The following is a 21,868-nucleotide window of genomic DNA, read 5'->3' as shown; positions in this document are numbered from 1 at the left end:
AGTAGGCATTTTTGCTTGTCAAATTCCCAAAAATCATAGACAGATTCCCCCTTTCCGCTTTCAAACTCACCACGTAACTCCATAAAAATTGTTTCGCTGCTGCTTTTCCGGTTGCCAAATTAAACAAAATGAAAGAGAGCATCGAAACGAACACGATTTTCTGTTTACTCAGCAATTGTTCATGAAAATGCATACAATATTTTCGATATAGGTAAACACAACAAATGCAGCCAGATACGCTAGAATGTGTTCTTATGTCGGCCATATAAACAATCATAAACTTCGTGATTTATGCACCATTCGAGAGCATTGAAATGCAATCGAATGGAATCCGATTCGCAAATTTTTCGACTCTATTCAAAACCTAGTGCACTTATTTAGAATGCCAAAAATGAATTCGTCGGAATATTGCTTAAGCTGCCTAGAATAAATTATTCGAAAGCGTGAAAGTCAGATGTTCATTTGTTCATTTCCTATTTAATAAATAATAAACACAACATTCATGACAATGATTTCCAATGAGAATGTATATATTTCCAAACCATAAATTGTTTTGGCAAATATGGCCACCATTTACCTAATTGTCTATAATCGAATAAATAGCTTTCATAGACACCTTTCAATTTAATGCACCGGTGAGTCCTTCAATCGAAGGCGAAGGTTTCCGTGTCCTGGCGGCCTGCCAAATCGCCACTTGACATTGCCCAGTGACTCGGAGGTCCTCGGAATGTTCCATGTGCCGGATGACCGGAGGAAAGGCCGTAGCCTGCTGGCTGCATATCTTTAATGAAATTGCAGGCGGTACACCGACAATAAACCGGCGGGGCAGGACATCAGGGGGGAGGCGTCCTTTGGTGAAACCGCCGCTTAGTATGCAAAAGGATGGTGACTGGGTGACTAAGGCCTCATCCGCATGGCAGAGGGCTAAAGTCACCGGGCCAAGAGTTGGCCGGGATCTGTGAGCTCTGGGCCACATGAGCACATGGCTCTGGGCGCAACGCATAAAGGATAACGGATAATGGACTTAAAATAAACAAAGCAAACGGCAGGCGGAAGGGCAGGGCAGGGAAAAAGGGGGGCAAAAGAAAAGCGGACGAACAAAACACGGCAAAACAGAAAACGGCTAGGAAGGATGGAAAATCGGGGCAGGGAAACTGTTTTGCTTTGTTGCCGATGTACCCAGTGATCAGGAAAATGTGGGAGTGGTGCCTCCACTATATTGGTTCTATTTTGGGCTTTGGAAACGGCTCAGGTAAATCCCGCCAATTGTTTTAAAAATTTCCACCAATCCAATTAGTTGCTTGAAAAACAATTTTTAGGTTAAAAGCAAGAACAGCTACTACACAACTACAATAATATTTTTAAATCATAAGTGTGCATTAACTATAACTATTAACTATGTAAATATGACATAATAACTTAACAAGTTATTCATTTTACAAATGATAGCATAAGAAGTATCAGATTGCTTCCATAAGATACAAATCTATGGTAAATGTATCTTGTTTCGATTATACAAATCTTGAGCTTTTCAATTACTTTCCACACACTGGGTAACTCCTGGTCGATCACTGCCCTTCTTATTGATACTTCTCTTCACTGCTCAATGCACATCATCAACAATGAAAGGACTAAAGCTATAAAGCTGAGACAAAACGGCGGAGGAAGCGAGAGGGCGGATGTGGAAGGGAGATAGCATCTGGGCTCAGGTAGGATGTCGCATTCATTCGCTTGGTTTGGTTAACTTGGATCATGTCACAAATTAGTAAGTCATTTTGCCATCTTGTTTACCCATTTAGCTGCTGGAAATCATTTTCCGCTTAGCCAGCTGCTGGCTATTGGCAGTGAACTTTCCCATTTTCCGATTTTCCGACCCTCCTGCCTGCCGCCTTTTTTTTGGCCCTCGTCCAATGCCTTCTTGTTCGAGTTTTATTACGATGCTCTTGACCGGTTTTATTGCCCTCAATATTTCTTGCATATTCTGGCCACAACTCATTCAACAAATATGTGGGTTCTGTCTGGCATTTGGCTTTTCCCTCGGCTTCAGCTTTGGTTTTTGGGTTTCGGTTTTTGGCTTGGGGTTTTGTTTTATCGAATTTATAAACCAAACAAATTTATGCTCGATTCTGTGGCTTCACCACTAGCTGTATTAATTATGAATGTTATTTTAGACCGTCTATTTCGAGCGCACACATTGAAGTTTTTGGCTTATGTGAAAAAATGCCCCTCCTATTCGCTTGCTCCCCACAACATTTTTAATTGATGGGATGATAGACCTTGGGCAGCATTTTTGGAGAAATCCAAATAAATGCTTGGCTGATTAATTTCAGATGAAACGAAATTGATGGTATAGAACATTAAATAGGCCCATAAAGCAGAAACATTTTGGTATTTGCCAGATAAAAACCAAATAAAGCTTTAAAAATGTAATAAGTGTATAAGCTATGAAGTAATATTTCCCAATGCAAGCAAACTGTTAACTTATTTAATAATTATTAAATTTAATCTATATACTAGTCTTGATATATATTTAATTCAAGTTAGGAAATTCCTTCACTTGAATAATATTTGACTTTTCATCTCCGATGGTATACGCGTTGGTATTCTATGTACATAGATACATATGTATGTCCCACCTTTCGGTTCGGCTAATGAATTCGTTTGGCAATGCAAATTTCCTACCGAAAACACCTCAGCGCGTTAAATGAAATGCAAACATTATACAAAACGCCCAAAGATGACGATGCGTAAACAAAAAAGCAGCATAACCAAAAAATCAGTAACAACAACAAACAGCGGGCAGCACATGGCAGCATAAACATTTATCGGGGTCTAAAAATATATATGTATATACTGCACTGCAAAAAAAAAGAGCAAAATGCATTTTGAAGACAAAAGCTGAATTTTAATGCAAATTTAATCAAATTTTAGAAAGCTAAAGACTTGTAATAATAAATTAAATAAGCTTAAAGTTATTCAATACAAAAGAAAAGGACTAAATAAATTTGCTTAATTTAAAACTTAAGATTATTGTAAAATAAAGGTATTTCTCGCTAGACTTGCATTTTCCCACAGAATTTCTCTCAGTGCATTTGCGGCGTGTGTTTCTGAGTAAGTGGGTAAGTGTTGGTCGCACGTGTGTTAGTGCGTGAGTGCTGGCTCCACTAACTATATTTAGAGAGAACTTACCTAGAGGCCAAAACACGGGTGGTTAATTGGGGAGTGGGTGGGGGGAAATGCAGCTGGGGGATGTCTAAAAGGTGGCGAATGTGGGTGAGGTGGATGGTTCAGGGGGTGTGCCAAATGCCAGCAGCTGTTCGGTTGCCCGGTTAATGAATGAATATGCATGAGGAGGCGTAAAAGAGATGGCAGGCAACGCTTCCACGCACTCTCATTCTATCTCTTTTTGACCTGCTTATATATTCAGTATTTTCGGGAATCTTGTGATTTTTTTTTCATTTATCAGCAATAATATTTTATTGGTAGTAAATGTGCATATCAGACATATAGCAATCATATTCTATATAAAATAATTGTTGATAAATTAGAAATATTAATTAGAAATATAAATATATATAAATAAATATTTTAGTGATTTTCCTCCTTTTCTTATAAATATTACAAGAATTTATACATTGCTAAAAGAAATCGTTTCAGGATTTTGTATAAATTTAAGTAAAATGTTTTTAAATAAATTCAAATATGATGTAAAAGGTATTTCAAAGTCAGGACTGCTCTCCTCCAAGCGAGTTATACAGTACTCCTATTTTTTTCTCCATTTACACATGTCGTGTTTTTTGCAGGAGGTGTGGGCTTGAAAAAGTACTGTTCTCATTAATTTGCTTCGCTTATCAAATGTGTTTTGTTTTTATTAATTTTTCTTTGGCTCGATTTAGCTGACACAAAAGTTTATCGTGTGTTTTTGTTGCTGGCACAATATTTGCCAGACCATTAGCGCCATTAACATAATGAATTGCCATCGGTGTGGGGCGTCGATAGAATCGAATCGAATTGAATCGAATATAACCATTATTTCCAGTTGGAACTGTTTGCATGCCATTTACCTGGCGAGGTGTGCAAATATTTCAGGAGCACAGGATTTCGGGGGTATGACATTGATTTATTGGGAGTTTTCACAGCTCCAGTTTTATTAGGAATGCAAACAAGACATAGGTGAGTTAAAATGGATGAGAGAGTATTGGTGATAGCTCAAATAAAATATATACAAAATAGTTGCTTAGAATAAGTTATGAATCTTTTTATTGCTGCCTTTGAATAACTAATATATAAGTTGATATATCAACAGAAATATTACAATGCTGATTTGCAAACTGTGCAGAATGGCAGGACATTTCTGCGAGTGCCTGTGATTAATCGCCTGATTAGCATCCCGAAATTATTAATTTTGATTGATTGCGCTCTCAGCTGTTGCCTATTATCCGCAAAGGAGCGAACAGTTCAAGCCAATTAATTCCGATTGTATCCTGCTCTCTGGCAACGTCTCCTTCGATTTGGAAAAGTCCAAGTGGTTCGTTGGAAAATGCAAAATAGCTTAAGACTTAAGCCATTGGATGAATGATTCCTGAAGGCAGCCATAAGTGTCGAATGACAGACGATGACGACATTTATGAGCTTTCACCAAGGAGACTTTTCAATTGGCAGGGTAACGTCTCCGGGGATTTCCCCATCGCTTTTCCCAAAGCTGAGTTTTCTTTTCCGTTGCCTATTTTGCATACGAGTGGAAAGTTGACGAAACTTCGGATTTTTTAAAAGTTGTGTCAACTTTCAGAAGTTGACTCGAATAATTTCACTATTTGGAAAACTTCTAATTGGAGCTCGCTTTGTAGACCATTCTATCAGCCATATAGAATTTGATTTTCCACTTCTCATTTTAATTAGCACTTATTTTCATATCCATGTCGAAACATTGCAAAAGATCTAGAATTACGTGTTGAATTGCACAATTTGGAAAAATACCAATGTTATTCGAGGCAGAATTTAGAAATATTACTTATAGTTTATATGATGTTCTCCGTGGTTTTCGCCGTCCAGCATTTTCCACTTAGCGGGTGGCAAAAATGTTGAACTAAATGGAAAACACAGAATACTGAATGGCAAATTGTGCGAGCTTATTTATAAGAATTTCCTAAGAATTTCTTAAGTGAATTTCGGGTATTGTTTTGTTGTGTTACTCGATAGGTTCGTACTTTTGTGGAAACTCTTTGGCATCGCATTTTTTTTAATATTCCACTACGTTTTTTGCTGAAATATTTCATATATTTTTTGGCAACAGCAAAACAATTTGTTTATAGCACGCGGAGCGTTGTGTTTTTGACATATTTATGCCGTTGGCCAGGCACTTGTGCTCGGCCTTCTACCCCTCCGCCCCCCCACCACTTTTTTCCGGCCTGACACGCCCCCTCTGCCGTGCTGGCCAAGTTTTCAACGCCGCCTCTGGCTAAAAGCAAAAGCCGACAAAAGGCGAAATGCGGCGCTGATGAAGACGAGACGATGAAGAGCCAAGAAACCGGCGAACGACCTGCGCCTGGCTTTAAGACTTTCCACAATGGAAGTTTTCCTTCGCCGCCCAACTGCTAGCTTTCCTTTTATTTCCGCTTTCCCGCCCGGGGTTTTCACCCCGCTTTTGTTTTGCTGTTGTCTGTGGCACAGTTTGGCCTACAATGCTAATGAAATCGGGCAGTTTGACTATTTAGCGGGCTTTGGCTACTTAACGTGTTCATAATAAGCTTTAAAGTTAGAGATTGTTCGCATAGTGATAGATCTCTGGTATTTTATCACTATCATAAATGTAAGATAATCTCTGCTTTCATTCTCGCAGCTCATCTGCAGTATTTCTCAGATAATCTCCGCAACTTTACGACTTTAAAAGGGTATTAAAAGCTGGCTTGATCGCAGATAAATTTCTTCTTTCTTTCGAAAATTTAACAAACAATCTGAAGTTGTACTCGTTGTATGTGTCTCTTTCTGTGCGAGTCGCCCCGTCTCTTTCGCGACTTCTGTTTTGATAGGACCTTGCGTGTCTGGCGAGCATTTCGTGAGACTTAAGTGGGCCGGCGCCCAAAAACAAAAACCAAAAAAGGCCTTATAAGCCCATATATATATATATATATATATATATATATATATATATATATATATATATATATATTCGTATTTATTGGGGGAAAGTGGGCGCTGGGGGAATCCGAAAAGTAGAGATACGATATATTTATTGGCGGCGTCAGTTTGCGATGCTTTTTTTGCGGGGCGGCAGTCTCTGTTTGAGTTGCTTTGTTTTGGGGTCTGCCTTGCCTGCTTTTCGCCTGTGCAAAATCGAATTTATTGTTTTAATGCCATTTTCTGTCGCTGTCGAGCGCAAAAATTGGCAATTTGTTTAGAAATTAGCGCACTGCCTCTTTTAGCATGTAAAATGAAAATCAATTTTGTTCTCCCACTCCCTTCGTTGCAGCGCAAGTGGATCGAAGCACCCAGATGAGCGGTGGGCCAGGAGCCGGATCTGGTGGCGGAGTGGGCGGTGGTGCCACCCACATCTTTCGCTCGCTGTCGTCGGAGAGCCAGAAGCGGGAGTGGTCCAAGCGGCTCTCCCTCCGGGGAATGCGGCATGGAGGAGCAGCCGGAGGTCCTGGCGGATCCGGTACTTCCAGCCTGGCCAGCAGCAAGGAGGTGAGCTAATTGTGTCGAACATTCAATCGCAATATCATTGCGTAACAGTTCCTTGGGGAAAAGGAAAGACCTTTGCCAATGCTCTTAAGGAAATAGTATACTCTACTCAAGTCAGATTATAAATTAAATAAATAGTACAACAAATATTTTAAATGCAACGAATTTAAATCGACGAATGTTATAATAATATCTATCAACGTTTATACCTTTTTAAACAATTTGTATTTGTATTTGTAACATGCATTTTTACTTTTTAACTCGATTGGCAGAAATAATCATCAAATTTTACGAATAGTATTATTCACTTTTATTGGTAAATCGTTTTTAATATTAACATTTGTTGACTGAACGTTGTGGTTTAAATATTTTCCTGTTATTTGCTGCTATTTTTCAAGCCCACTCTCGATATTACTTTCTATTTTCATTGATGTTCTGACCATTTTACATATTTCCATGCAGGAGAGCAAACACAGAAAGTTCTTCAGCCGCTCGGCCTCGCTGCGTCAGGCGGGGAGCGGAGGAGGAGGAGGAGGAGGAGGAGTAGGAGGAAGTGGCAGCCACCAGGCGTCCATGGAGCTGCATGTGCCTGGCCAGGATGGCAGGGGCACCTCCTCCGGAGCGGGCTCGCCGCAGACGCAGACCCAGCCGTCGACGCCCAAGAAGTCCAACTGGGAGGTGATCGAACATTTCAATACGAGTGCCAAGGGAGGCAAGGCCGTGGTTAGCAGCAGTTTGATTGCGGTGAGTTCGAGGGGATGCTGGAATCAATTAATTTGCCCGCCTAATGGACACAACGTCGATGGCAGGCTTCATCTCCGCAGCCCATCTTCCTTCCACCTGTTGTGGGACTTAAATATTTAATTCGATTGTGCCGCAAATAAGCTGGGCCGAGCTAAATTTAAATACAATTTCATCGAGGCCTGAGTTTGCTAATGGGCATGGGCATTGAGAAGGGACGAAACAGTCGCCTTGGGAAATTAATTTAAAGTCAAACAATCTGGCAACGAGCAAAACGACTGCATGTCACAACATTTTGCTTCAACTAAAATTTATTGTGCCATCGCAATCGATGTTGAAATTTGGCTTGGGGCCGATGTCCTGCGGCTAATTGAAAACTCTTCAAACTTTTCCAGCGCACACGTTTGTTTTAATTTCATTTTGTGTTTCATTAATTCGAGCTTCCCTGGGGTTTTAAGTTTAAAGTTGATTTTATTAGTCAAACAAAACGTATAAAATCAAATTTATTTATTATATTGTTGGTTGAAAGCTATAATCTTCTTCCTGTTCTATTATTATATTATGTTCCTTATACTTTCTAAAAACTTTAGGTTTATTTAAATACAATGAGAAGTTAGTTTTATGCCATTAATAGGTAGTTCAGTTTATGCTTTATGATTTACAATGTTTATTTTTCAATAAGAGCGAACTGAAAGTATCTTTTCTATAACTTTTAGTGATATATATTTTTAGATTTGTTACTTTGCACAAACGAGTTTTAATGCCAACTAACAAGCCATGTCTGTGAACTTACCCACACACTTGCAGGCGGATACCCACACACCCACACACTTGCATGGCTAAGCTGACATGCACAGGGGGCCACTTAACAGCTGCACACGTCTATGTGTGTGTGTGTGAGTATTTCTATTTGCGTTCGCTGTCAAGAGTCAATTGACAAAGTTTAGCAAATTGAAAAGGAAAAAAGTGAGAGAAGCTACAAAAAAGCATTTCTGGCATTCAAATGGGCGGCAATTTGCTTAAAAACGCCGCGGGGATCCAAACACACTTGCCACTATGCACTATAGGCTAAATGATACCCTTTTGTGACCAAAATTAATAATATCAAAACTGAGAAAGTACGGGACCAAGTACGGTTAGTACTCAAATTGTATTAGTTTCGATCCCATTATGACTTGTTTGATAAATAGGTTTCATTGTTTATTTGTAAATAATAAATTAATTAATTTTAAAGCCCCATAATTTGTTTGTAAACAAGAGATTGTGCGCACGGCACTCTAAACAGCTGTTTTAAACAGCTGATATCTTAACCGTGCGTGATTTTTTTTAAATTTCTGGTACGCAATACTAAAGACTAATCTTATACTAACATAATGGCGTAATCAAAACTTATTATTACGGAATTTTGAAGAATGTATTTTTGGCCACAAAACGGTACCATTCAGCCTGTAGTGCTATGTGCGTGCGGCAGTCCTGGTGTATGTGTGTGTGTGAGAGAGAGAGTGAGTGGGCAAAACGTTTAGTTGAATTGTTTGCGGACCGCACAAAAAATCGTAGCATACTTTCAGAGGCCAAATGAATTTTTAATGCGAAGAAAGGAATGCGAGCGTATTTGCTGAGTGTTTATTATTATTAGGTACTGAATACATACATATATAAACGTTGGCAAATTATGGCAATAATTTCAGCGTTTATCGGTTTATTTATTGCTATAATACTATTTTGATACACATATACCACTTTTTAAGACAAATATTTCCAATTAAAACGCTCTGTGTTTTTTGTTTAATTCATACAACAATTCGCCTTTATTTGCATTTAAGCTGTCAGCTATAATAATTTTATTATTTCCCCGTGCCGTGTCCCCAGGCTGGAATCACGCGCTGCAACATAGACGAATCCATGGACTCCACCAACTCCAGCTCCACCTGCCACAGCCCCATGATCTACCAACGTGACGAGACGCAGCTGCTGCAGCCAGGTAAGATGAATGGTGGAATGTGGGAAAATCTTGGGTAATAGGAAGGCGTAACGGGAGCCACTGAGGGTCAATAAAAATACCAGCATGCACACATGCCCCCCATTTGTTGGGGGGCGCCACACATTTTTCCCCTGGCCACAGCGCTCAAAATGTCACAAGTTGATTGTCATTGTCATATTGAATTTGACGAGGCTATTTCGCAGTCTCGTCTCTTTCTTTTTTCACTCTCGTTTCACATCTCACGTTTCCTCGTCATTGGCATTTCACTCACATATCGCCATTTTTTGCCCCCTTCAAGGTTGCCTTGGATGCTAGGCATCCATATCACCAGCCTCCATCCACCCACCGCCCCCACCCAGATTTATTTTAGTTTGTATTTCCTGGGAAGGAAACCAAGCCAGCCTTTGGTTTTCCTTGGCTTCCATAGAAATCTGTATGTGGCTGGCTGTTTAGAAATCTATGGAAATTTACATAATCACGTTTGGCATTTATTTATTGATGCATATAAAAACATACTCCTAGATCCCATTCATGCCTTTCCCGCCTTGTTGTGGTTAGGTTTTTTTGTTATTATTATTTTTTTGTATTATTTTTTTGCATTGTGGTCAGAACACGGGACAGTTGAATGATTTTAATATGCCGATTTGGCTGACGTTCTCCATTTTACAATAAAATATTTTATGGCATTGTGTGCTGCATTCGAAATCAAGGCTTCCATTCTCAGAAGGGAAAATGTCAGGAGCACAGACGTTGATGTGCCACTCACACAATGGCTGGCAAATCGAAAATGTGTATAACACGTTAAGCGAATGAATTGTACTCGAATCGCCACAATAACCCAAGGATTAGGTTTCTGTGGGTGTGGTTGTGGATCTGACTGTCTGCCCACAAAATAAATATGAAATATGGTCATAGAAAGGAATCACCAAGTAGTGCAAATGAAGTGGGTTTTTACTCAATAATTGAGCATATTGTACATATTGAAAAATATTACATTTTAACATTTTTTTAAGCATGTCCTAAGATACAATATGTAAATTATTTGACACCATTCTGAATGCATATATTTATGCATGAACAAAAAGTCAATAGTTTAAAAGGTCAGGCTTAGCAAGCTGATTTATTCATGTTTTTAATTAAGTATTTTATTTGTTTCGGTTTTATTTACAAAGAGTCTATTTAATTTGCTCATAAAAGAAACATTTCAAACGAGTTAGTTTATTTGATGACTTTTTAATTAGTCTGCCAGTTTAAATGTCTAAATGAATTTATTACATTGGGTTTTTATTTATATATCATTGGTAGTCGAGTGTTTAACAAAACCAGTTCATTGAACAATAATTTTGTATTCATTCGAACTATTCACAATCAAAACTCTCTGGCGAATACAAAACTATCCAATTTCATGCTGTGCCAGATTTGTAACTACAATTTGCATAATTCTAATCTCTGGCCGTGCGTTTTCCCATTTGTAAGGCAACTCGAATGTGAAAATGCAACAGCTGTAATTGAACTTGCAAATTCAGACTGCAATTTGCAGACATTTTGTCGGGCTAATTGCAGCTACATTTCAGTTAAACCTCAAGTTTGGTTAACTTTTTGGCTTGGGCACTAATTAATTTGGCTTCTGTGAGTGATGCAGTACCTCGTCCTCACCTCAATGGAACACATGTACCTTGTTTTGCAGGCGATGCCAGCAACCTGGAGGCCAACAATCCGATGTCGAGCGGCGGAGGAGGCGGAACTGCCAATGGTCCTGTGAGCCCCAGCATTTCGTTCTGGTTCCGTTTGAACCGCATCATCCTGCGCCTCTGCTCCACCCACCAGTTCAAGAATCTCCAGGTAAGCTACTTACGCTCCCAGCTTTCCGTGAAATCCTTTGGCAAACAAGTTCAAACCGCACAACCGCCATCGTTCTTGGGCCAACTTTTTTGTTCACTTTGCTACTTATCGTGCTCAACTTTTTTCTAGCAACAACGCCAATTCATTTCCAAAAATTGGTGATTTATTCTTAAAGACTTGGAACTTAAATTGTTTTGCCTAGAGTATTTTGCCCCCTATGTAGTATCTCTAATAATTAAACAATTAAATCATTATATGTTACAATAAATGTTTAGCCATTTTCGAAAGCCCTTTCTCTAAGTGTGTTCATTTCCCATTTTCAATCAGGTGGAAATGCTGTATCAGCGGTATTTTCTGCGTATGAATCAGAGCAACACGACGCACATTTTGGCCCTGCTTTTGGCCCTCATTTTGGCCCTGTCCTGCACGCTCTTGGTCTTCACCACGCTGCAGCTGCGGCGCAGCACGTCGCTGCTGCTGGAAATCAGCGAAATCGGACTGGACGCAAATGCGACCGTGGGCAACTTGACGACCGCCACAATGATGCCTCCACCGCCGGCATCATCGGATCAAATGGCCCGGGGCAGCTCCATCCCGCTCCTGGTACTCGCTTCCAATGGCAGCTGGGCGGGCAACGGGGCGGGTGGCGGTGAACTAAAATCCGCCCATAACCGCAACCTCGCCGATTTTGAAGCGGACCATAATGGGCAGTTGGGCGGAGGGGGCGTGGTATGGCGTCGTCAGAAGCGCAAACATTATCGACGCCTCCACAAACACCGATACAAACACAAGTCACATCAACAGCATCGCACCAGGTGAGCAGATATGCCAACTATTTATGGTACAAAGTAGCTAATATTCTAACTAAACGGATATATTATCTTAAAGATATGATTTTATTGCGAATTAGATACATGGCTATGGGATCATACAATATATTTATACAAGAACTTTAGTTTTATATTCAGTTGAATATTCAGTTGAAGATAGTTTTATATACTTACATTACCATGCTGAATTTATATAATCATAACATCATTTAGTCATCTATATATGTGTTTGTTTACATCTAGAACATGTTCTTTCAGCATTTGTACTATACTAATTTTAAGATACACTTCCTTTAGCTAGAAAATAGCAATCTTGTCACCATCACAGATGAAATCCGAGAGTGTAATATAGATGAAAGTGAAGAAGAGGCAAGTTCTGACAGGTCACCCGGTCGACAATGTGCTTTCCCCGAAAGGCGATCCATATTTTGCACAGCTCGCATTTGAGGTTTTCCTTCGAGCGGCCTCCTGAAATTCTATGAAAATTCAACTTGGGCTGTCCGAAAAGAGCTGAGCCCATAAAAGTGTGTCCAAAGTAGGCTCAAATTGAATTTAAAGCAGGCTGGAGGACCGAAACAAGTTGAGCTCCAAGAAAAGTAATTTTAGCCGAGGGAGAAGCCACAATTGATCGAAGGAAATCCATGACGAGGCTTTAATCGAGTGTGGAAAATTGAGACAAAGTTAAATTTAAAGGCATATTGGAATCAAATTTGTGGGTAAATCGAAAGGAAACGAAAATCTGGACAATGTCAGACAATAGAAAATCATGAACTATTATATCTTTAACTCAAGTTAAAACGAATCCTTAAATTATTGCTGAAACTAAAGACACTCTGAATGTTAATTATCTTAATTGTTCAAAAGGCATTTAAAATAATTATGGTAGAGAATATTTATCCATACACCTTCACAACGGATTTAAAAAAATAAGTTGCTCAAAAATCCTATCGAGCTCGAGAGAATTTAAGTCTTTAAAATAAAATCAAACTATTATTGAAATTGAAACGAAAAATGTATGAGATTAATGGCTACAAGAATAAACGAATTTCGGTGCTCAACAAGTTGTCAGAAAATAACAAAAATATTCATTTTATGTTTTTGAGCACCACCTATTGCAATTTGTTTTCCTACAAATATTTGTCAACGAAATCATATCCATACAAGACATCAGCGGATAAAGAAATAACTCTTGCAAAAACACACACTAGTCAATTCCTAAATCAATAGCTTGTGTGTTAACTGACTGCTGGTCGAATTCATTTTGCCTGCCAGTTCCATTTACATTTAGATTTATTTTGCCACAAATATTTATGCTGGCCATAAGTGCCGGCAAGACGGATAGTTGGCCAAACACAAAGCAGACAGTTCCATCAATTGAGATGCGAGTGAAATGAAATTTGGGACTTTATTGCAGATACAGGATGCGGGAGAAGCGGAGCCTGCAGGTCGTGGGGCTGGTCAAGGGTGGAGGGATCCAGCCCCAGTTGGTTGTTGACACTGCCCCCCATGATGATGATGATGATGCCGATGTGTACACAGTTGCTCCTGATGATGATAATGACGTTGATGGCGGGCGGAGTGCTGGCAGCAAGCACATTACGTATACGCCGCGTGTCCGCGACTACAATCAAATTTCACAAGCGGAACGTGATGAAGTGTTAAATACATCGACAAACGATGGAGCTGCAACCGATAATTCGGACCCACCCCTGGGCTACGGCCACCTCATCCCCCTGATCCTGATGCAGGTGGACGAGTCCGTGCTGGTCTTCCTCATTGTCATGCTAATCTGCGGGATTGTCTATGCCTGTGAGTTGGTTCGCACCGCGTGACTTCTGACTTCGGGCACTAATCCCTTTGTGTTCGCCTACAGTCCTGCTGTGCATCCTCTCCAAGCCGGCCATGAACGAGATCTTCCTGGTGCTCGTGTCCTACGTCATTCTGGGCACCTTCCTGGCCATCGAAGTGGCCGTCAGCTATGCCATGCAACCCAGGTTGGTATATGAGTTCCATTACTAACAAGCCTACTACAAAAATCAATACCCCCAATATCGTTGTTTTCAATGTTGAGTTATATATATATAATATAATATATATTTTGTGGAAGTTTTAAACATTCATTCTGCAATCTATTCCCAATTTTCGCATGTCAGTAGAAACCCTTATTATTTTCCTGAGTGTACGGCAGCAGTTGCTTGGCCCGGCAAAATTAATCATTCACGGCTCGCTAATTGCGAGAACTTGGAATCATGCTGAGCAAACAACCGCACCTGTGCTCCTCCAGTGTCCTAATCGCTCTTCTCGTGTCCGATTTCCTCCGGCAGCAAATCCTTCAACGGCAGCGCCTGCTGCATCGTGCTCATCTACATGACCTACACGATGCTGCCCCTCCGCCTCCGGGAGGCTCTGATCGGCGGAATCCTCCTGAGCGTCGTCCATCTGTACACCTGCCTGAGGCTCACCACGATGCAGGATGAGGCGGCGGAGATGATCCACTGGGAGGAGGTGAGTGCGAGTGGGGGACACATGTGCTGAATTGCTGGCTGCTTGAATGATATCCAATTTAATTGCTAGCCTAATTACGCAATATGTGGGATTTCGGAAAATTGGCTAAATGAAGGCGGCTTATTGGGATATAGGATAATACAATTTATTGGAAATAAGAGAAATGAAATATATTTTAATACAATCCGATTTACTTAAGAACATATTTTACTGCGCTTTTAGTTTATAAAATAAACATTGCTTTGCGCTGTCACATAACTTAATACGATTTTATTGTTTATGTATCAAATGGAGCGTGTAGCCATCTATCAACAGGTTTGGCACTTTCCCTGAGCCGCAAATGCAAATTGATTTAGCGAATAATAAAATTGAAATACTGCGCCATAAAGGGGCGAACGGGGAGAACATCTAGCTTTAATTGGCCGTCTTTACGGAGCGAGGAGCGGGCAAATCAGGGTGGAAAACAGAGCAGCTAAGAGTGGCACGTGTCCAAGGGCCTGGGAGTAAACATGAACGGAATGAAATTAAATTGCCGTCAAATTGAATGAAATCGAGAATGTGGAGGGTGCTCCACCGCCTCGCAGCCGCCTAAGTGTTGTTTTCCTCGTATTTATGGCTCGTAATGTCATTAATGCCCCAATCTCCACACGCAGCTCCTCTGCACTTTGGTGGCCCTACTCCTGGCCAATCTCACTGGCGTCTACACCCACTGGCCGAAGGAGAAGGCCCAGCGAAAGGCGTTCATCGAGACGAGGCAGTGCATCGAGGCCAGGCTGAGGACTCAGCGCGAAAACCAACAGCAGGTGAGTGGTATTCAAGGGGTAGAAATATCTGCAGGTTATTGGCAGTAGAACTTTTAAGTTCATTATTATACGTTTTAAAGTCGCCTTGAGTATTATTCGTATTTATCATCTGGTACTTTAAACTAAATTCTTAGTAAGCATGCTAACCACGCTTTATGCCTTTAATATTAACGTGGCGAACTGGGAAAGCCCAGGAGCTGTGGACAAATAGAAATCTGCAGGTGTTTCATTGATGTGTGGGCGTGAAACATGAAAAGGCCAAAACCGAAAGGTGAAATAATGAACTCTGGGCAAATTTCGCACAAATTGTTTGCATCAAACGGAATGTTGACTGAGTAGCAGCGGGACACCGATTCATCCCATGCTCTTTTGTAATAACCCACTCCTCCATCGCATTTCGGTGGTCTTTTATCTTGAGCATAACAAACGAAATGGTGCTCCATGTAGAGAAGTTCCGCAGTGTACAGATGCCTTTGGATGGCGCCATCCAGGACTAACAATGGGAACAGAACAACACTTTAAAGATCTACATTTAACTTGGGTACTCTCAATATCCTTCTGTTTTTAAATACTCTATTTATAGACAATATAATATAATATAATAATTATAATGCCTGTCGATCGCGAAGGAGCAGCTTGGAAGTGTGTAATGAATGTGGTATTACAGCAGATCCTTTTGTTGCAGGAACGCTTGTTGCTGTCGGTGCTGCCGCGTCATGTGGCCATGGAGATGAAGGACGACATTGCGGGCCAGCCACGTGACACCCAGTTCCATAAGATATATATCCAGCGGCACGAGAACGTCAGGTGAGTGGAACTCGGGGGGGAAGTGGATGTGGGTGGCTTATTCGCCCGAATATATTTGCATGCAAAGTCAATAAATTGTTCGGCTGAGAGTCTCTGAATGTCTGAATGTCTGAGCGTGTAACGCGAGCAATGAATTTGTATGCAAAGCCAAAAAGGAGCTAAAGCCAAGTGCACAGCGCCACGCACACAGATGCAAAGCACTCACACACACATACACTCACACACGCAAACAGCAGTCAACCAAGCATAATAAAGCATACTTTGAGGCGCACCTGTTTGAGCCAGAAATGTCCTCTGACTGTCGCCTTTTCTCTGCTTCCCTTTCGAATGGGTTGCTGGGATTTCTGTTCTAAGTTGTCAGGGGTGAAATGTGAAAAGCTGCTGCTGGGAAGATAAAGAAAAGATACCTAGAACGTAATGGTGTTCTAAATGGAAGTTCAGGCTGTCACAATTTTCACGAAAAATTACTGGAGGAAGTGTATAGTTCATAAATTTAAAGCTGTTTTGTGCGTGAAATTATATTTTCTTAAACTTTTTTTGTAAATAAATGGACGTTATGTTGGCAATAACTACAAGTAAGAAAACTAACATAAATAAAGAGCATTACCCTTTCAACTTTCGCCTCGACCTGCCAATGTTACTTGGCCTTATGTTTACCCTCCCAAACTTTTCCCAGCCCATTTTGTATTAAATTACGCGCTGAGCCGACTAAGCCCTTCTCAGTTACGAGTCGTAAAATCAGCAGAATGAAGAAACAGAACAAGTGGCTGTGCTAACGTGGCTCTGTCAACACATGGCCAAGATGCATAGGCCAAGGATTTAACATTGTTAGATTTCGGGGGAATAAATAACCGACACATAATTCAGCCTTAAATAAAGGGGAAATAATGCCACAAAGGTGAAAGCTAACTGCGTTATAAAGGGAAATTAAATAGGCATAATAACCTTTATGGTATTATTAAAGATAATACAATGAGACAAACATAAAGTTGATACTTAGATAGAAAACTGGCATTACCGAAATCAATACAGCTTTAAAATTACTTACAGAAATTTATTAATTACAGCAATATGTTTTAAGTGCGCTAGACCGAAAGGGTCGTTTTAAAATGCAATATTTAAAGTATCACCTTTAAAATTGTATCTAAGTTTTCGTTTTAAAAAGGGTAAGAACAAATATGTTCCACATCCAAAAATGTGGCTAAAAATGCTGCTTTGCTACGATCTGAAAATCGAAAAACTATACGTGTGCCTTTTTGTTTTTCTTTACGAGCTATTACGAGAATTGAGCCCTGCAGCTTACAATTCCCTTGTTCCTCTTCCCTTTTCCAGCATCCTTTTTGCGGACATCTGCGGTTTCACCAGCCTCTCGGATCAGTGCACCGCCGAGGAATTGGTGCGTCTGCTGAACGAGCTCTTTGCCCGGTGAGTATTCGGATTCAGATCCGGACTCGGATGCGAACTGGATGTTGCATGTGCCAGCTGAATGGACCATTGGGGCGGCCAGAAGTTGTGGTCATAATTAATGGCAAACAACTCATACACTTGCCAAAAAAGGGGATGTTGATGGTCCTTGAAAAGTTTATGGTAGGTACATATGAATTACATTCACAACTGACTGCGTAGATGATGATGATTTCATGGAATGTGTTTCATAAGTACTGAAACATTTAAAGTACTAGACAAAGGGTAGCATACATTTCAATATTCAACTTTTTTCCAAGTGTAAGTCTAAAGTAAGCTCGTTAAATTCTTTAATTTTTTTCACAGTGCACGTCTATCTGCCTGAGTCCTTTTCTTATTCATGAAATCGAAACCCAGACAGAGCCTGTGGCTGTATTAATTGCTCCAAGTGAACGCAGGGGAAACTGACCTTGGGGCAAACAAATAAACCTGCTGACCTTTTCGTAACCGAGCTTAGGCACTAGTAACAAGTTGGTTTCATGGACAAGGAAAAGATATAATTTAAGAAGTTAGAAAAGGGGAATGAAGATGGGATATATATGTTATTCTGTTATTCTCGGCGACCTCTTAATAATATTAGTTTACAGGAGAATTGTTGATGGCCATGGTGGCAAAAGTAAATTTAGTATGCCTTCGGGGGAAATTTAATCAAATTATTAAGCGTTTAATTAATTTAAAGTTTATGATACCCCGAAACAAAAGCTTGGCTATTGAGTGGATAAGGATATTCTTTTGGGTCCTTTTCATTTCTTTTGTGTCAGAATAAACTGAGATGAGGTGATGGCCGTTGCTCATTGTGTGTAGACTTACAGCTCTGGCGATTTTCCTGTCCATTTTCCAACTTCTCCGTTTCCATTTTCCCCCCACTTCCATTGCAGCTTTGATCGATTGGCTGCGGAGCATCATTGTCTGCGCATTAAGCTGCTGGGCGATTGCTACTACTGCGTCTCCGGACTCCCGGAACCTCGTCCGGATCACGCCCATTGTGCCGTCGAAATGGGACTCGATATGATTGACGCCATCGCGTGAGTATCCGTGTCGGCAAACAGAAACACAAAGGAAACTGCTGTTTTGTGGCTTTGTTGTGGCTGCAGCGCGGGAAAATCGAGAAAGGAGTTCCTTTCCTCGCATTTCTCCGCTTCTTTTAGACATTCTCACTTTCATAAATACAATTTGTTGGTTGCAGCACCCATGTAAAATCGCAGCTTATAAACAAAATAAAACAATGCAAATTGGTTTTTTTTTGCAGACTGGTTCGCGAGGTGATGGCCGTGAATGTGAACATGCGAGTGGGCATCCATACGGGCCGGGTGCACTGCGGCGTTTTGGGCCTGGTCAAGTGGCAGTTCGACGTTTGGTCCAACGACGTCACGCTGGCCAATCACATGGAGAGTGGCGGAATTCCCGGGTGAGTGCTCTTTAATCATCTAGCTGAGATTAATCGATCTGGCCGTCTTTGGCCGTCATCTGTTGACACTTCAGAAGTATCCATTGTCTTGGTCGTTTTTGTGGTCGGAGGCTTGGGAAATCCTGTTCGATTCAATTCGCTTTGCTGCCATTCCCACGGCAAATTCAATTTCATTCTGCCGGCAAATCCAATTCAATCCATTGAAAAGCCCGTTTCGGCCAGTTGGAGCCACTTCCTGCGACAGCTGTGAATAATGGCTGGTGAATGTGCGAATATCTCCTACATTCCCGAAAACTCTGGCCAATAAAAGCAGTGGCGCGCACAATTAAAGCCAACTTGTTGTGGCCGACCAGAAGTTGTATTGTGTGAAGCACCTCCCATAAAGACACTCGAAAGTCCAAAAGTGTCGACGCTCTGCGGTTGTCCTTCGTCCTCCCGAGTCCTTCTGAGTCCTTCGACTCGAGGGTGCGCCTCTCCATTGTGGTCTTAATCGTTGTAATTGCCCTACACACACACACACAGTATTTTGCATGCGACTTGTGGTTAACTGAAGGCGTCAAGTTATTGGTAACTTACGAGTGCTTGCCGATCCCCTTTGCAGAACCCCACCCATCCCCTCTCACCCAGATAGCCCGCCCAATCGATTATGGCCCACCAAATGGGTGCCACACCCACGCCACCCACTCCGCCCCACTGATAAGTGCCCCACAACAATATTTTGTTGCTGTTGATTCAGCTGCACTCACTTCAACACTTGAGCAATTTGTTTCTGCTCGGATACCCCGGCATCAAAAGTTCGTGCTAGCAAAGGTATATAAGGATGCTCGGAATCATATAGTATCAGATTGGAAAATATCAAACTGTGGTGTTTTGGAGATCACTAGATTGAACTAATGTAATATAGATAATGACTTGTCTGATATTTTGGTAAATTCTAACAATAAACCAAAAAAACATATTTAGCCATTGGGAGGTATGCATTATTCTGTGAGTTAAGTTAAGAAGTAACCTTCAACGCAATTGTGAATTTTGCAACCATTTCTAAAGCCAGTTTAAATGTTCCAAAATACTAGATAGCAAAGGGTCGAACTACTAGTTTAGTACTCCCATCGTTTCGAGCTCTTTCCTTGCACACTTGCCTTCTGTGTTGATTTTTTGTGAATATTCACGCTGCGACTTTGGGTGGAAGTTTAAGTAACTGTTGAGTTTATTTGGGTCAGCCGGGCGACGGCAGCTCGTTTGTTAGCCCTGTCCCGGGTGAAATTAAAAGCAAATAGCTGCAGTGGGTGTTGGCCAAAGTGGAAGTGTAAGCCATCGCCTACGTCTCCGTGGGCTGCCCGATAAGCTGCAATTTTAGCCGAGAGTTGAGTGAGCCGGCGTGGCATGTAAAAAGTTCGTTAGCAGCAGGAGGAAGTGGAATGCCCCGGGGAATGTGGACTACAGCAATCCATAACAAAGCGTCGTGTAATTATCAATAGAATCAACAACGTGGCAGTAGTTTCATGGCAGCCAAAGGATCTCAAGAAGCCAGGGGCATCTGTTGCCGGACTCTCCACGTCCGCCGCCCAGAAGAGCATTAAAAAACTATTTGGTGAACGGGGATAGACAAGTGTTGCTTGGATTGTGGGTGTGGAAAATGGTACATGTGCCATGTAATGTTTGTGCTTCCTGTGGTCAACTGACCAACCGCAAGAGGGAAACACAAATTGAGGGGGTTCCCCTAAGCTGATAGAGATAATCATTACAATGTGTCCTCTTGGTGCTTTCCTTCGACCTTTCCAGGCGCGTTCACATAACCAAGGAGACCCTGAAGTGTCTGGATGGCGATTATGAAGTGGAGGTCGGCAAAGGCAACGAGCGCAACTCGTATCTCAAGGATCATCAGATAGAAACGTATCTAATTGTGCCAGGCGATATATATAGGCCAGTAAGTTCATGTACTTAGCAGTAATCAGATATCTTAAGTTCTAGAACGCACTCCTATTTTCAGCACAAAAAGTCCAGAAATCGATTGCAAGTCAATGGCAATATCTCCAAAGAGCTGCGTATGATGGGCCATGGTACGGCCCAAAAGCACACATCAAAGTATGTTTTATTAATTACCTAATTACCTTTAGTAAGTAATCTAATTGTATTTAACTGCAGATTTGGCTTCGGCGACAGTTCGGAGAGTGCCAAGGATCCCGAGGACGAGGTGAATGAGTATCTGATGCGTGCCATCGATGCCCGAAGCATCGATCATTTGAGGGCCGAGCACTGCCAGTCCTTGCTGCTCTGCTTCAAGGATAATGTTCTGGAGAGGAAGGTACTTTTTCAATTAATACACTCCTAAATAACCTTTAAAACACACAATGTTGTTTGCCTGCCCCGGCTTATGTTATTCGTTGCTCAAATGAGAAACAAGAAGCAAATACCCATTTTTGCACCACTATTGTTCCGGCTACACTGTAAACAAATCTAGCTGCATAATGCATATCTAAGCCCTGCTTTTACCACTCTGTTTTTCAGTACGCCAGCGAACCAGATCGCATGTTGTGTGTTTACTTCTACTGCAGTCTGTTGGTTTTGCTCGGCACCAGCATAATGCGGCTGGTGGTCTTCCAGAGGTGAGTTGATGGGGATTGAAACTGGCACTGGGATTGGGACTGGGAGAGGGAGCGTATGAGCTGGAAACCACCATTTCAGATGATGTTTTCGGGGCGTCCAAGCGAGGCGAGCCCCGAGCTGTTTTGCATCCACCACTGCGTTTACGTATTGCCGAAAAAGTTGTTGGCCATTTAAATTGGCAAGCCCCTCCTCCTTCTCC

General features: G+C 41.3%; 1 protein-coding gene across 6 annotated transcripts in view; it reads left to right on the top strand.

Annotated features, from left to right (window-relative positions):
• LOC117140286 (adenylate cyclase type 6) overlaps nt 1-21,868 on the top strand; it is a 37,469-nt gene that overhangs the window by 6,133 nt on the left and 9,468 nt on the right. For 3 of the 6 annotated variants that reach the window (XM_033303120.1, XM_033303119.1, XM_033303121.1), the window contains exons 3-19: nt 6,470-6,684; nt 7,144-7,425; nt 9,292-9,403; nt 11,091-11,245; nt 11,573-12,060; nt 13,490-13,884; nt 13,949-14,069; nt 14,400-14,580; nt 15,234-15,383; nt 16,069-16,190; nt 17,523-17,615; nt 18,533-18,679; nt 18,904-19,062; nt 20,845-20,989; nt 21,053-21,147; nt 21,208-21,367; nt 21,571-21,668. In XM_033303120.1, the coding sequence (XP_033159011.1) occupies nt 6,493-6,684; nt 7,144-7,425; nt 9,292-9,403; nt 11,091-11,245; nt 11,573-12,060; nt 13,490-13,884; nt 13,949-14,069; nt 14,400-14,580; nt 15,234-15,383; nt 16,069-16,190; nt 17,523-17,615; nt 18,533-18,679; nt 18,904-19,062; nt 20,845-20,989; nt 21,053-21,147; nt 21,208-21,367; nt 21,571-21,668 (3,095 nt within the window). In that variant the 5' untranslated portion in view covers nt 6,470-6,492. Of the gene's footprint in view, nt 1-6,469; nt 6,685-7,143; nt 7,426-9,291; nt 9,404-11,090; nt 11,246-11,572; nt 12,061-13,489; nt 13,889-13,948; nt 14,070-14,399; nt 14,581-15,233; nt 15,384-16,068; nt 16,191-17,522; nt 17,616-18,532; nt 18,680-18,903; nt 19,063-20,844; nt 20,990-21,052; nt 21,148-21,207; nt 21,368-21,570; nt 21,669-21,868 lie in introns of those variants that run through there. The other 3 variants (XR_004459410.1, XM_033303122.1, XM_033303123.1) reach the window with 2 other exon arrangements.

This window comes from Drosophila mauritiana, chromosome 3L, assembly GCF_004382145.1.
Source record: "Drosophila mauritiana strain mau12 chromosome 3L, ASM438214v1, whole genome shotgun sequence".
NCBI classification, from domain to species: domain Eukaryota; kingdom Metazoa; phylum Arthropoda; class Insecta; order Diptera; family Drosophilidae; genus Drosophila; species Drosophila mauritiana.
This window is presented reverse-complemented; position numbering and strand designations above follow the sequence as displayed.